Raw genomic sequence first — 13,087 nt, 5'->3', positions numbered from 1 at the left:
CCACCGACTAGCACCGCGGATCAAGGTGAGTTCCGGCAAGCTTCATGTCCCTTGTCAGGTGACTGGCCAGTCAGTATCCTTCTGTTCCTGAGTCTAGCCACCCGCCACAGTGCTTCCATGATTATGTATCGTCTGCCTCTATCAAGCGTCTAGTATTGAGATACGGAGTGTTTGACATTGAAATCTTTATCTCTGCCAACTGTTTCTTGATACGTAATGACGTTTTCTGACTCAACTTCAGCAGACTTTTTGAAGCTAGGTCTTCCGACTGACCCTATTTTCCAAAAATCAACAATCCGCCCGGAATGGATTGCCTCGATGGCGCTGGATACGGGCGGCCAAGTCATGCAGACACGACAGACGCATGCAAGAAATCGACATCACGTCGTGCCATGATGCTCTATCTGTGAGAAACATGGCTTGGCTTGGCAGATGCTTTTGCCATCTAGTCTGGCAAGCAAGTGTAAAATGAATACACTGAAGATGATGCAGGGCCCCAGTCGGGCTGGTTGGTCGGACGGCGCAACAGTTCCATGGTGAGTGCGCTGACCCCAGTCAAATCAGGGCATGTCTTGCAACAGGGTGCCTCCTCAACTGATGTAGTCTCTCGGCGACCAGACCCGATTTTGCCTGGCAATCTACCTATGACCGGGAACGGACGAAGAACCTAGTCATGCCTCGCATCTGGGAGACAGTAATGAAAGAGACATCACCACCCAGCTCTTGGACGAGGATACATGTCTCTGCAAGAAAATGGCCCGAAATGAAATCATGAAACAAGGCGATGGTGTTTCTATTGAGTTCTGCGCTATTACGGATGCATACTGCTAATAACGCATGGTGTAGTAATGGGAAATGAAGACTGGCGCCACGAGTGGCTGCTTTCAGCCTCCCGTTTGGCTTTGGGTCAACGGTGTGGTTTCTGGTGTGCGCTTGATCGGCAAGTTTGCGCGAGGCTGGGAGACAAATCGTCTCACTCACGTTGAACCTTAAAAATAGCTCGTGGTGAGAGGCCCGAGGCCGCTTCTGTCCTCTCACGTCTCAAATCCGTCTCGACAAACTCTTGCAGCACATAAACCAGTTTCTTCATTATGCCGAAGACGGGACACGGCCCTTGAAGCTGGGAGAATGACTCTGTTGGAGCCTGAGCGGCTGCGGTGACACGGCCATGACGAAATACACGACGCACACCGTCTGTCTTGCGTCCGTCCATGCCGGTATTGCGCTACCATTGTTGCCAATCAATTCCGCACAAGTCGCCACCATGCTACGGCGTAGAGATTGGTGAGCAGGTTATTGATTAGCGCCAAACAGTTCATCATAGCTCACCCCTGCAATCGTACCTTGTGTGTGGACCAGCCTCTTGGAGGATGGAGTACCTTTGCACGGAGTAGAGTGTGTAGGTATTGATGCTGAGGCAATGGGTGTCTTGGGCTCTCCCACGGGGCAGAAACAAAGAAGGCCGTAGCTGTTTGGCATCATCAAGTTGCGAGTCTACAATTGCTTTTGCTACCGAGGCAGAAGCACGACGTTATTTTGCCCACCAACTCATGACATCTACTACTTCTATTCCACCCCGTACCAGGACCAGTGTCGCCCTATCTGTGGCTCATTTGCCGCCAAGATACTGTGGGCCGGTACATTAAAGATGTGCATGGGCCGGACATGGGCATCGTGATGGACCATGTTCACGACAGGACGTCGAATTCCGGCGACCCATGTGCACTAAGCAGTGGTGGGCTTAATTGGGACCACGTTCTTGTCCAGCTGGAATATGACACAAGTCTCCCTGATAACCTGGTCTAGTTGCTGTCCCGCCGTGGGGGGGTCGAGTTTCATCACGAAGATTTTGTGTGTTCTCGGACCGCAGCTTCTTTTCCTTCTTTCTTGTATTCCTCAGCCCTGCCCACGGTTTGTCTTGTGGGTGAAGGTTGGCGTGAATCGTTCGAGTTGGAAAGACTCTGCAATAAGTCAATTGCAGAGCAGACGTTGGGGGACCGTCAAACTGCTGCTCATTTTACAATGGCGGTGCGTTGGAGAACTTCTATGGTCCAATTTGCCCATTAAGCGTTTCCCGACTGCGTTCCGGATTTTGCTCCGAATAGCTGCCATCTTGATTCATTCAGTCCTCACACGTTATTCATTGTTTGACCAAGCGATTCAAGACCTGAAGTATCATGCCTTCACCACCACGAGCGACGGCAGCCGCTGCTTCAAAACTGACCAGTCGCTACAGTCGAGTAGGACATAGCTCTCATGGTCAAGTCACGAACCCGACGGCTTTCACACCGTGCCCTAAACTGAAGAGATGGGATGGAGCAAAGTGCCTCTGTACAGCTTGGGATGGATTGCAAAAGGTATGGTTATCCTTGTATCTTTACTCTGTTCTTTCTTCTTCCTTTCTTCTATAATTTTTTACTATTATTATTCCTTCGGCCTTGCTGTGTTGACTAAATGAGCTCTGCTGACCATGTGCTACAACAGGATCGTGAGCTCTGGATCAGCAACGGCAATTGTCTGGTTTATCTCCATGGCAGCGAGGCCACCAAAGACAAGGATGCAACGAAAGCACCGGTTTTCAAATTGCCGTTTTCTTTCCTCCTCATGACAAGATGCTATCCCTTGATACAGCGATTCTTGGTCATCAACAACCCTAGCGAGCGCGGGGTGAGAACTCCCCGCACACCAGGCGAGATAAACAAATGGCACCGTTCAAATCCGAAACGAACGGTTGAGCTTTTCATACCGGCGCCACTCAACGCGGATAAGAAGAAAGTTGAACGCCACCAGCTGCTGATGAGGAACTTTTTTGCATGGGTTCTCCGGCGTCCTCTTGTTGGAGAGACTCTCGGGGAGGCAATGATTGGCCTGCTGAACTGCATGCACGAATATCGATCTGGCGGGAAAGTGGATAATGCGGCAGACATTATGGGGTATCTCGACGAAAAGGGCTATCTTTGCTTGGCTGGCCAACCGGCTCATGCGTTGGCCGTGTTGCAACTGGCCGAGACGTTTCGTATGAAGGACTTGTATCTTCAAGCCCTGGCACATTGTGTGGGAATGCGGGACATGCTCCTCTGCAGGCGTGAGTTCAAAGTAAGTTGGCCCTCCATATTTCCCTGGCTGTCATGGGACGCCTGCAATGTGAGTGTTGACTGACGTGATATTGTAGCACACCAGCCCGGCCACTCGCAATCTGATTCACGAGAGCGAGAATGAGTTGAAATCTCGGTTCAACAGGGCGTCAGCGATGCTGGAAAACTTTCTCGACCAAGAGCTTTCCGAGGCGCACCTCGGCATCCCGCTCGGTCTTCGTGCTCACCTGGAACGTTTCAGGAGCTTTTTGCTTTCTTTCTACAGCGTGAGGCTGGGCTACTATCCACCAAGCTCGTTTGATGCGGCGGTATACCGTGCTATGGCTGGGGATTTCAAAGCTCTGTACCGCCTCTTGGTCGACGAGGCATACAGCTCGTCTGAAGCCATGCCGTCCGTTGCCGTGGGCGGCATCTGCACCCTGCAGCTCATCCAATCCTTGGACATGCATAGCCACCTCGAGCCCATGAAACACCCGCTCCCCAAGCTCCCGCAGCTGGATCCGCGGCCTCGCCCGAGACGCTTGGCGTGGCTACCACGGGGTCCGAAACATCGCGCAGATGAGCGCCAACTGGGACACGCCGCGCTTCTTAACGCGTCGAACTGGGAGGAAGACGTGCTCGACAACAGCCTCGTTCGGGCGTACAGGCAGTTCGAAGAGGACTGCGCACTAGAGCGCAAAAGGCGGGATAGGAGGGAGAGGGTTTCACTGGTCGACGGACGCAAGGTCCGATGGATCTTGATATATGCCGTTCACCAGACGCTGCGTTACGCTACACAGAGACCCCATGGCGTGCAGGATGACCCCAGCGCTCGATATCTGGTGACGATTGCCAAGGACACCTTGCCCCCGTGGCAGGACAAAAACACCCGTGGAGGACTGATTCGCAGCCAGACTGAGCCGGCACTGAACCGCCTTGGGAGGCTGCACGACGCGGACCTGGCCACTGCCATGGAAAGGTTTGAAATCAAGCCAGACATTGATTATTTCGCATTGACTCACAAGCAAGATGCTCCCCCTCCTCCAAGGTCGAGGCGAGCGTCACTCCCGCCTCTAGCTACGGATAATCCAAGCGCCCTGTCGCGAGCGAGCTCGTTCAAGCAGGTATTGAATCGCAGCTCCACGATTCGCAAGTCGGTGCGAAGATTGACGCAAAGTGCCGCGCCCCCCTCTCTCCCCCCATCTCCCGTCACGGCAGGCAAGCCTCTGTATCACGAAATCGTGGTCCACGGCTACGGCAATGGAACAAACGACGTCCGCCTGGGATCCCGCGCGGGCCCCCCGCTGCCGTCCTCTGATGTCGGCCGGAGCGCATCCACGGCGTCGGAAACAGCCTCCAGCAACGCCAGCACCGTGCCCAGCTCGGCAAGCATGGTGGACACGGCAGAATCGTCGCTCGGCTCTCCAGTCCCCCCTGACTCACCAATCGAAATACTACTACCCAAAACCCGGCGATGGAGCACCCACGACGCCGCCGTCCCATACGGCAACAACAGCCCACCAGTGTCAAAATCCAACTCGCTCAGGCGGCGGCCCATCAGCTCCGCCTTCGAAGGCTACACGCATGCCGCCAAAGCCTTTGGGCACTTTGTCGACAATGAGCGCCGCAGCATCTTTGCCAACAGTCGCCAGAGCGGCGCCGACCCGAAGCGCAGTAGCTCCATCGCGCACAGCCGCTCGATTGCGCTGCCCATTCGCGAGGACGACATTGCCGAGGAGACGTGCCTCTTGCCCAGAGACTCGGGCGACTGGACGGCCATGCAGGCGTTTCTGGACGGGAAGGGGGTGGACACAGACGCGGGGCATGCATGGGAGCAGTATGCCGACTTAGGGGGACTAACAGAGGTTTGGTGAGGATTCCCACCAAGAGGAGATTTGATCCGCTAGAACGGCAGGCTGAAACAAAAGGACAACATTCATTGGCAATATTCTCAAGTCTTGCCCACCCTCTTCTTTTTTGTTTACACACGCATTTCCAGGCATCTTTGTTCTCGTCTTTCGCTCACGCTGAGCGCTCTTGTTCAACATCTGATACCCAGTGTGCGGGCATACAGCAGCGCGAGACGCATACATGCACATACCCACCCCATTTGGCACGACATGCGTTAACAATGACATGGCTTGGTCCTTTTTTTCTTTATTTACTTGAGCTTTTTATGTTACAGGACGAACCTCGACCATCGTCGTTGTGAGCATGTTTTTTATAGATCTGGACGCAGGCACAAGGGTCATGTAGCAAACAATTCTAATTCCTAACAAACGGGGTATTCCGTAACGCATAAAGACATGTTTTCCCACCCAATGCTGTGCCCTCTCTTTTCTGCAGGCCGGTCTTGTCAACAGACGGCCGCTTTTTGGTACTACTATTTGGTTCATGTTCCCATTCGCGGTCCTCTCCGCCCTCCCAAGCCCGTGACTGCACCGTTGCTGCCGAATATAGTTGCGCAAGTGTGCCCTTCGCGCTGTTCGAATCAAGTAAAGCTGGCGGTGCGCCGATTCACATCAAGGCACAGCAGAATCACTCCTTCTTCACGTGCGAGGCAGCTTCCAAGCCATCGAGGATTTCAGCGCCAATAGACCAGGCCATGTACGACGAGCCAACGAGCCACGCGCCACTGTGGCCATGTTAGCCAGGTGTGTAGGTTCAAGTCAAGGGAAGAGAGCAGAGCGTACTTGGGTATGATCCAGAGGAAGACGAGATCAACGGGGTTGTTGTGGCCAATGTTGTCAAAGCCAGAGAAGTACTCGTTGGACCCTGGCTCCGGTATTTAGCACCCCAGCCGTCTGTCTGCGCCGCGGGTCCGCATTCACCAATTGCCACTTACAGTAGAGGAACGTCTTGCTCAGCGTCATGACGGCGGAGCTGAAGCCGATGAGGACGGCCAGCGCGCCCGGCCTGCCCGTCACCACCCTCCCGTGGGCGGTGGCCTCGCCGCGCGAGTACCACAGCCACAGGTACACGGCGTACATGAGGGTCTCGACGACGTTGAGGAGGCCCTGGGCGGCGGTGAAGCCGTTGTTGGCGTGGAACGCCTTCCACCCGTAGATGTGGTCGACTTCGCCGTAGAGCTTGTACGGCAGCCAGAGGGGCCAGTGGGCGGCGCCGCCTTCCATGGTGTGCGGGCGGCCGAGGACGTAGCCCGTGTCCCAGATGACGAGGGGGAGGGAGACGCCCATCCAGAGAAGGGTCCAGAAGGTCGGGGTGTGCTCGAAGGCGGAGGCGCGGTGGGCGCGGCGGCGCGTCGTGGTCGAGGGCGCCGAGGTGGCCGGCTTGCGCTTGCGCGTGGCCGGCGTGGGTGTTGACGGCGTGGACGTGGGCTCGGGGCCGGCGCTGTCGGCGCGTGAGGACGAGCGGGTGCTGACCATGGCGAAGGGTGTCGGGTGAGACTTAGGTGTGTGTCGCGACGGGGGAGGCGACGGCTTGGTGTGTAGGTCTGGATGGCAGGGCGACGGGGAGCATGCGGAGCGCGGGTGTGTTTTGTGTTGTTGATGTGCGCGAGGCCGAGTTGGAGGTTGGAGAGAAGGTGACAGCGTGGGTTTGTTTACGGAGGCCGGGGCGCCAATGCAGCCCGAATAAGCACGATGCTCGAATCGAGGACGTTCCGAAACTGGGGAGAGATGGAGGTGGCGTGCGCTGATGGATGGGCGGGATGGGAGGCGGTTTGTTGGTGGTTGAATGCAATCGTATGGAGACGGAGCTGAACTCGAGCTTCGAGGACATCTGGATGGATGAAGCGGAGGGGCTGGATCGAATGGGGTCAATCGGATGGGTCAGATGGGCCGATGGGCCAGGTGGAGGTGGAGGCGGGGGCCGGGCCAGCAGTGGAACCCGACGTCTGCATGCCATGCGCATCTAGAATCTCCATGATCCTTTACTACTCCGTACTCCGGTGATGCTCCGATTGAAGGATCGACCATGTCGCGCGCGGGTCTGGTAGTCCCATTCTCCGTACGGGGTAATCTGACACAAGATGGGCTTGCGCTTGTCGTGTTGGTTCATGTACATGTTGATTTTGCGGCTACAATACCACTTCCCCCCATCGTTCCCAACTCTTGCATATTTTGTCCACGGCCGGGACTGAGGCCGCGTTTTCAACGGCTTCGTTTCTTACGCCTCGCGCCTACTCCTGTACAAGCTAACCAAACGTATGGCCCCCATTTTCCAAATAATCCTTCTCCTCCGCCGTCGCCTCCCTGCCCAACGCCTTGTTCCGGTGCGGATACCGTCCAAACTTCTTGATGATGTCATAATGCATCTGCTCAAAATCCAAATTCGTCTTGGCCATCTTGAGTGCCGCTTCAACATCCCCTCCGACGACCCTCAGCGCTCGTGCATGGTGCTCATTCCCCGGTGACACCTCGTGCCCGCCCGCCAACGACTCAACATCCGTCACGGCGCGTCGGAACCCGTCCAGCGCCTGCTCATGGTCAATCAAGTCTTCCGAGTGCATGAGCGGCATGTAGAACCAGCTACGGAACGCGAATTGCCACCGCATCTCTGGATTCCGGTCCGGGAGCCCCTGCTCAATGGCTGCGCGCGCAACATCCCGCGCGAGGGGATCGAACTCATCAAAGACGACAGAGGACGAGGCCCCGCGGTAACAATTTCGCGGGATTTGGTCCAGCAGAATGAGGAGGCTCATCCAGTCGCATGGTTCCGTCGGCTCAACGGCGTCGAGAATCTCGGTGCCGGATGTGACGCCGGTTTTCCGGAGTGCTTCCAGGGTTGGCAAGAATTTCTCGCTGTGGTTTTCCAGTTAGAAAAAGAAAGAGAAAAAATTTTTATGGGCAAGGTGTAGACAGCGTACACGCATTCCCTGTCGAGGGCTTCGCCACCCATGAACCACCGTTGAACATTCTCCTGCGGCGATATGACGCATGCCTCGGGGGTGGAATTGAGGAACCAAAACTCTTGGATTTCGCGGAAAAGAGCAGGCGTTATGAGCGACTTGATCGTGTGGGCCATTTTGACCTGGGATCCGATGTCAAACGGGTTTGGCTGTCGATGTTTGGCTGTGGATGTGAATGGCCTGCTGCGCAACGAGGAAACACCCACGAGAGGCGTGAAGCATGCGTTGAGAGAGGTGGCTAGGGCCAATTGATGAGCGGCCGCGCGACAGGCTATCACCAGCGTCAGACAGATGACCGAGCAAGCGGCACATGGGGTGTATTGACCAACTTTGGGGGCGTCGCAGTGCCGCAGAGGTATGGCGTATCGTTGTTGACGCCGCGCGAGCAGTCATGGCCTTGTCCCGAGGTCGCGGGTCGATGGCGGGCTGCGGGCAAGATGCTGTCTATCCTGTTGCGCTTTCACTGTGACCGGCGCTGGCTTCGGGATACTGCGTGTCGGACTCGAGGTTGCAGTTGAGCCATGTCAGGGTATGAAAGTGCGCAGCGGAAGTTCCGGAAAAAGGCCATGTGCCAATCGATCTGGTGCTTGACAAGCTCGCGCCCCACATTCCTGGGCTGGGAGTTTATACTTGATGTGCTGCGTCGAGAACAGCGACAGATGTCCGTGAGAAATACCAATCGTCATGAAGCAAACGCTCTTCATGCGAATGTCAGATTCGTTTGCCAACCGAGGTTATTCATAATGCGAGGTGTGATTGGCCAAGATGACAGAGACACGCCAGCCGTGTTCCACTGATGTCTCGGGTGTGATGGTTTAGACATTCACACTAGTAATTTGGCGCCCTAACCTCATCTTACGTAATTCAATGTGGCGAAAAAAGGAAATGTGGTTGCCTTGTATCTGGCATGACAATGTCAGGTGGGTGTTGATGGCAGAGCGACTCGGGAGATGTGGCAGGAATCCTCACTACGAGCAAGTTAGGTGTAATAGAGTGGCTGGATTAATCTCTCTTAATCCTCACGGGTTAAGAGTTCAATGTCCCTTTTTATATCTAGTAGCTACCTCGTGACTAGGGCATAGTTAGAGCACCAGACAGGTACGCCGTGCTCCGTAAGGCCTCGCCGGATACTCCCGGTGGGTCTCTGATGGCCCGTGCGTTAGTTCCCCATGATTGGTCTCTGACAGACAGATCGAATTGACTTCTCCTAAAACTCGACCATTGCTCGTTAACATGGAAGTTCCTATCCGTATGAGCTGAAAAGCATACGGCAGTCATATCATGTCCTGTGTCTTTGAGCCGCGGCTCTGGTCAAGCTGAGATGCGCCTTGTTTCTTTTTTCCCGAGCCCGAGACCTCCAGGGCATTGAGAGCAAGGCAACCGCTGATGCCACGATTCATGGCATACTTTGTACTAGTGACTGTTTCTGACCACCCCAACAGCAAAGAGGCGCTCTTCGTTTAGAGAGCGCGGACGTTTTTTTTCAGCTGGCTTCGTCTTTTCAAAAAGAATCTGCTTCGAAACCCTCCATGGCCGGTGTAGACCGGCTTATGTACTGCATGGTGGCTGGCGGTGCGCGGTTCAGTCTTGGCGACTGATGCAACCCGCGTCGGGCGGTCTGGAACATCATCACATGGCTTCCATGCGCATGTTGCACAGCATGTCTCGGAACGAAATGCACAAAAGTACGGAGTACTCCGGACTTGGGAAAAAAAAAAGAGTATCTGACAGGCGGCATGTACCCACCAGCCCAAGGAGACGCGAACGACGGGAATACACACATATATATGTATATATATATTCGTGACGTGGGTCTGCAAACTGAGAACCGAATATAGTACCCATGATCGTGGCTATATTACATCACACCCAGCTCACGATTCCCAGTCTGGAAGCCATTTCCATAATGTTTGGACCACTCTCCCATCAACCAGAGCCAAAGTTGTTTGAAAAACGGACAGACGGAAACGACTTCCAATGCCCGCCCTCAATACTCTCAACAGCTTGTCATTCTCTTGTAGAGGAAATGACGGAGCGAGTCAACGACTTCTTCCTAACAAACTGGCCCTTTCCAGATGAGGCGCGCCGCCGGGCATTTGTGGCCGGGCAGTATGCTCGGGTCGCCTGCCTGGCGTTCCCAATGGCCAACAACGACCGCATCTACCTGATTTGCGTACTGCTCACCATTCAGTTCCTAATCGACGGTACCATGGCCCTCACACGAATCCCCTGCCGCCACTCATAACTAATAATACAAGTAGATGCATTCGGCGACTTGTCATTCAGCCAGGGGCGAGCCTTGGCAGAACACATAGCCCATCTCTGTCGTGGGCAGCGTCTTCCCAACAGGGCCGTCCCCATGGAGTGGATCTCGTACAACCTCTTCCGCGACATGAGAGAGCTGGACGCCGAGCGAGCAAGCCACGTAGCGGACGCCGTTGAAAAGTCCATGATGGTCCAAACCAGCACCCGCCGCGGCAAAGACATGGGGTTCTCGCAGTTTGTCGAGTACCGGTCCGTCGATGTGGGCACGTTGTGAGTCTTCCCGTGTATGTATTCTACCCGGCCGCTGTTGGCTGACGAGTGTCGCAGAATACTATTTGCCCTCGTCCCGTTTAGCATGGGTCTCGAGCCGAAGCTAGGCGAGCGCGAGGAGGTCCGGGACGTGAATGCAAACTTTGCAAGACACTTCCTTGGCATGAACGACCTGGTCGGGTATGAGAGGGAGGTGATGGAGTCCAAGGCTGGACACGAAGAGGGCGGCACGCTGATTAACAGTGTGTCGGTTTTGGCTGCTGAGCTTTGTTTGTCCCCGGAGGCCACGAAACGGCTGCTGTGGCAAATGTGTCGGGAGTGGGAGAGGAGGCATAGGGAGCTGGCCAGGGACGTCTTGAGAGGAGGCGATTCGCCCGATTTGGAAACGTATGTCAAGTGTCTTGAGTACATGATGACGGCGGGGGAGGTATGGAGGCTGGCTACGGCAAGGTATCAAGTGTCGTGAGTGTCTGAAGCTGGCTGGTGCTGTTGGTGGCATGACAGGTTCTAGGGCTTTGAGTCTAGAAATGATGGAGCTCAGGAATTTGCATAACACTGTGATGAGGCAATGAAGTCAAAAGCAGTTCATCGTACGTCTGTTTTTAATAGTGTATTTTGTATTCTACAACGTATGCAAATGAGATGAGATGCCAGTCGTCTTACTAAAGTTGACAATGAAATGTTACCGTGCCATTTCCTGGTTGGTATCTGAGCAAACAAAGTCCGTGATGATATTGGTGGTATAGAAATCAAATGATTGTATTGACCTGTCATGTGGTCATGCAACAGCTCATGATGGGCATAGGCTCGATTGTCGGCAAACTTGCATCATGTACTTCAAGCCTTGCCCATCTTCCGGGGCGGCACCCTCTCAGCAAAGAGCTGATCAATCTCACCAAACGTCTTCCCTTTGAGTTCCGGCACATACACCCAGCTTCCAATGGCACCAATAATGGCCAATGCGCCGAATATAAACCCAACCTTTCCCTTTAAATTACCCTTGTCCGGGTTCACCATGTACGGGACGGCAAAGTTCATGGCCAATCCGCATATAGCCTGCGTGGCGGTCGCAAGAGAAATCGTCTTTGCGCGCAGCACCGTACTGGACGCCTCGCCGAGAATAGTAAAGGCCACCGCGCCAATGGTGAGGAAATAAATAAAGGCGTAAATCACAGTGCTGGCGGCCTGCACCCACTTGGCAGCCTGGCTCGGAATGACGTCCATGATGCCAATGAGCAGCAGGAGCGCGGAGAGGGCCACCATGCCAAACAGAAAAAGTTTCCGGCGGCCATATCGCTCCACGACGAACCAGCTGACAATATTGCCCAGGACACCGCAGGCCGTGACGCCGACCCCCAGATCGAACGAGCGGGAGACGTCGAGGCCGGCCAGCTGAAAGAAGTAGGTCGAGTAGCCGAGCACGAAGATGATGCCCACCAGGTGCTGGCACAAGAAGACGCCCGTGGAGATGCCCGTGCGGACTCTGTTTGTCCCCCTGAAGCAGTCGACCAAGCCCAACTCGGAGCCGCCCTGGAGCTTCTCATGCCGGATCGTCTGGTCGATTTCCTCCAGCCTGCCGACGGCGTCGTTTCCCCCGTACAGCCTGGCAACGACACGCATGGCCTCGTCCCTCTTGTCCCGGCGCACCAGATGCCACGGACTCTCGGGAGACAGCGGCAGAAGCGCGAGCAGGAAGACGACGAAGAAGATCTGCGTGGCAAAGGGCCCGCGGTACGCCCACCGGTCGTCCCGCTCCCCAAACGCCTTGACCACCGAGTTGGAAATGAGCTGGCCGACGGCGATGCCGAGGTTGACGCCGGCCGTGGCGATGCCGCGCAGCGCGACGGGCGCAAGCTCGCTGCACATCATGGGCGCCAGGGTGAGATAGAAGCCCAGGCCGACGCCGAGCACGAGCTTGGATCCGAGAAAGGCCGGGCGGGTGGAGGAGACGATTTCGCCGACGCAGCCGGCGCTGCAGACGGCGACGCCGATGAGCAGCGCGCTCTTGCGGCCGATGCGGTCGGCTAGCCAGCTGCATATGAAGCCGCCGAAGAACTGGCCGACGGTGCTGATGATGTTGAATGCCGATTGCCAGTCCGCTGGGAGAATGGCCTCTCCGCCGACGGTATATCTAGACGGATTGAGTTATATGTTCCCGAGAGTAGAGACCACGGGGGGGAAATGCCAGCGTACCCAAAGTCGCGCCGGAAGGACGGCACAGAGATCATGGCACCGTTGATTTGGGCGTCAAACCCCCTATTGATTCACATTAGCAAACAGTCAGGGGTCAACTGGTGTCATTGAAAGCATTGGATGGCTGTTGGAGCAGAAGCACGTACCAGCCCACGGCGGCCATGGCCCAGTAGAAACACCACCAGACGACGAGTTTATGCCTCGTGCATATAGTTGCCACGGTGAGCTCCTGCTCCAGCCGCTGGCTGCGCTTGTCGTGGCGGCGGGCGGCATCGTCGTCGGCCGACATGGGCATCTCAACCTCTTGGACGTCGCTTGTCTTTGCGTCCATTGCAGACGACGATGGCTGAATGACGGGCAAAGGGATCTGATAGAGCCGTCTGATAACTTAATCTACACTCCGCGGCGGAAATGT

The 13,087-nt window shown here is 55.5% G+C and overlaps 5 protein-coding genes across 5 annotated transcripts; 2 read left to right on the top strand and 3 right to left on the bottom strand.

Annotated features, from left to right (window-relative positions):
- Positions 1–2,454: 2,454 nt before the first annotated feature.
- Positions 2,455–4,948, top strand: G6M90_00g017380 (uncharacterized protein; the record flags this gene model as incomplete). Its single annotated transcript, XM_014693306.1, has 2 exons — positions 2,455–3,096; positions 3,173–4,948. The coding sequence occupies 2 exons, from the start codon at positions 2,455–2,457 to the stop codon at positions 4,946–4,948; spliced, it is 2,418 nt and encodes an 805-aa protein (XP_014548792.1).
- Positions 4,949–5,612: 664 nt separating this feature from the next.
- Positions 5,613–6,460, bottom strand: G6M90_00g017370 (uncharacterized protein; the record flags this gene model as incomplete). Its single annotated transcript, XM_014693307.1, has 3 exons — positions 5,613–5,709; positions 5,768–5,849; positions 5,920–6,460. 3 exons carry the CDS (start codon positions 6,458–6,460, stop codon positions 5,613–5,615), a joined length of 720 nt encoding a protein of 239 aa, XP_014548793.1.
- Positions 6,461–7,230: 770 nt separating this feature from the next.
- Positions 7,231–8,060, bottom strand: G6M90_00g017360 (uncharacterized protein; the record flags this gene model as incomplete). The annotated part of the gene is made up of 2 exons (XM_014693308.1): positions 7,231–7,837; positions 7,903–8,060. The coding sequence occupies 2 exons, from the start codon at positions 8,058–8,060 to the stop codon at positions 7,231–7,233; spliced, it is 765 nt and encodes a 254-aa protein (XP_014548794.1).
- Positions 8,061–9,850: 1,790 nt separating this feature from the next.
- Positions 9,851–10,945, top strand: Ari1 (Aristolochene synthase; the record flags this gene model as incomplete). Its single annotated transcript, XM_014693309.1, has 3 exons — positions 9,851–10,148; positions 10,206–10,479; positions 10,537–10,945. The coding sequence occupies 3 exons, from the start codon at positions 9,851–9,853 to the stop codon at positions 10,943–10,945; spliced, it is 981 nt and encodes a 326-aa protein (XP_014548795.1).
- A 371-nt stretch (positions 10,946–11,316) lies between these two features.
- MAL11_0 (General alpha-glucoside permease) lies at positions 11,317–13,003 on the bottom strand (the record flags this gene model as incomplete). Its single annotated transcript, XM_014693310.1, has 3 exons — positions 11,317–12,610; positions 12,673–12,735; positions 12,819–13,003. 3 exons carry the CDS (start codon positions 13,001–13,003, stop codon positions 11,317–11,319), a joined length of 1,542 nt encoding a protein of 513 aa, XP_014548796.1.
- Between the last annotated feature and the right edge of the window lie 84 nt (positions 13,004–13,087).

This window comes from Metarhizium brunneum, chromosome 1, assembly GCF_013426205.1.
Source record: "Metarhizium brunneum chromosome 1, complete sequence".
NCBI lineage: Eukaryota > Fungi > Ascomycota > Sordariomycetes > Hypocreales > Clavicipitaceae > Metarhizium > Metarhizium brunneum.
Note: the sequence above shows the minus strand (reverse complement) of the source record. Positions and strands in the feature narration are given on the sequence as shown.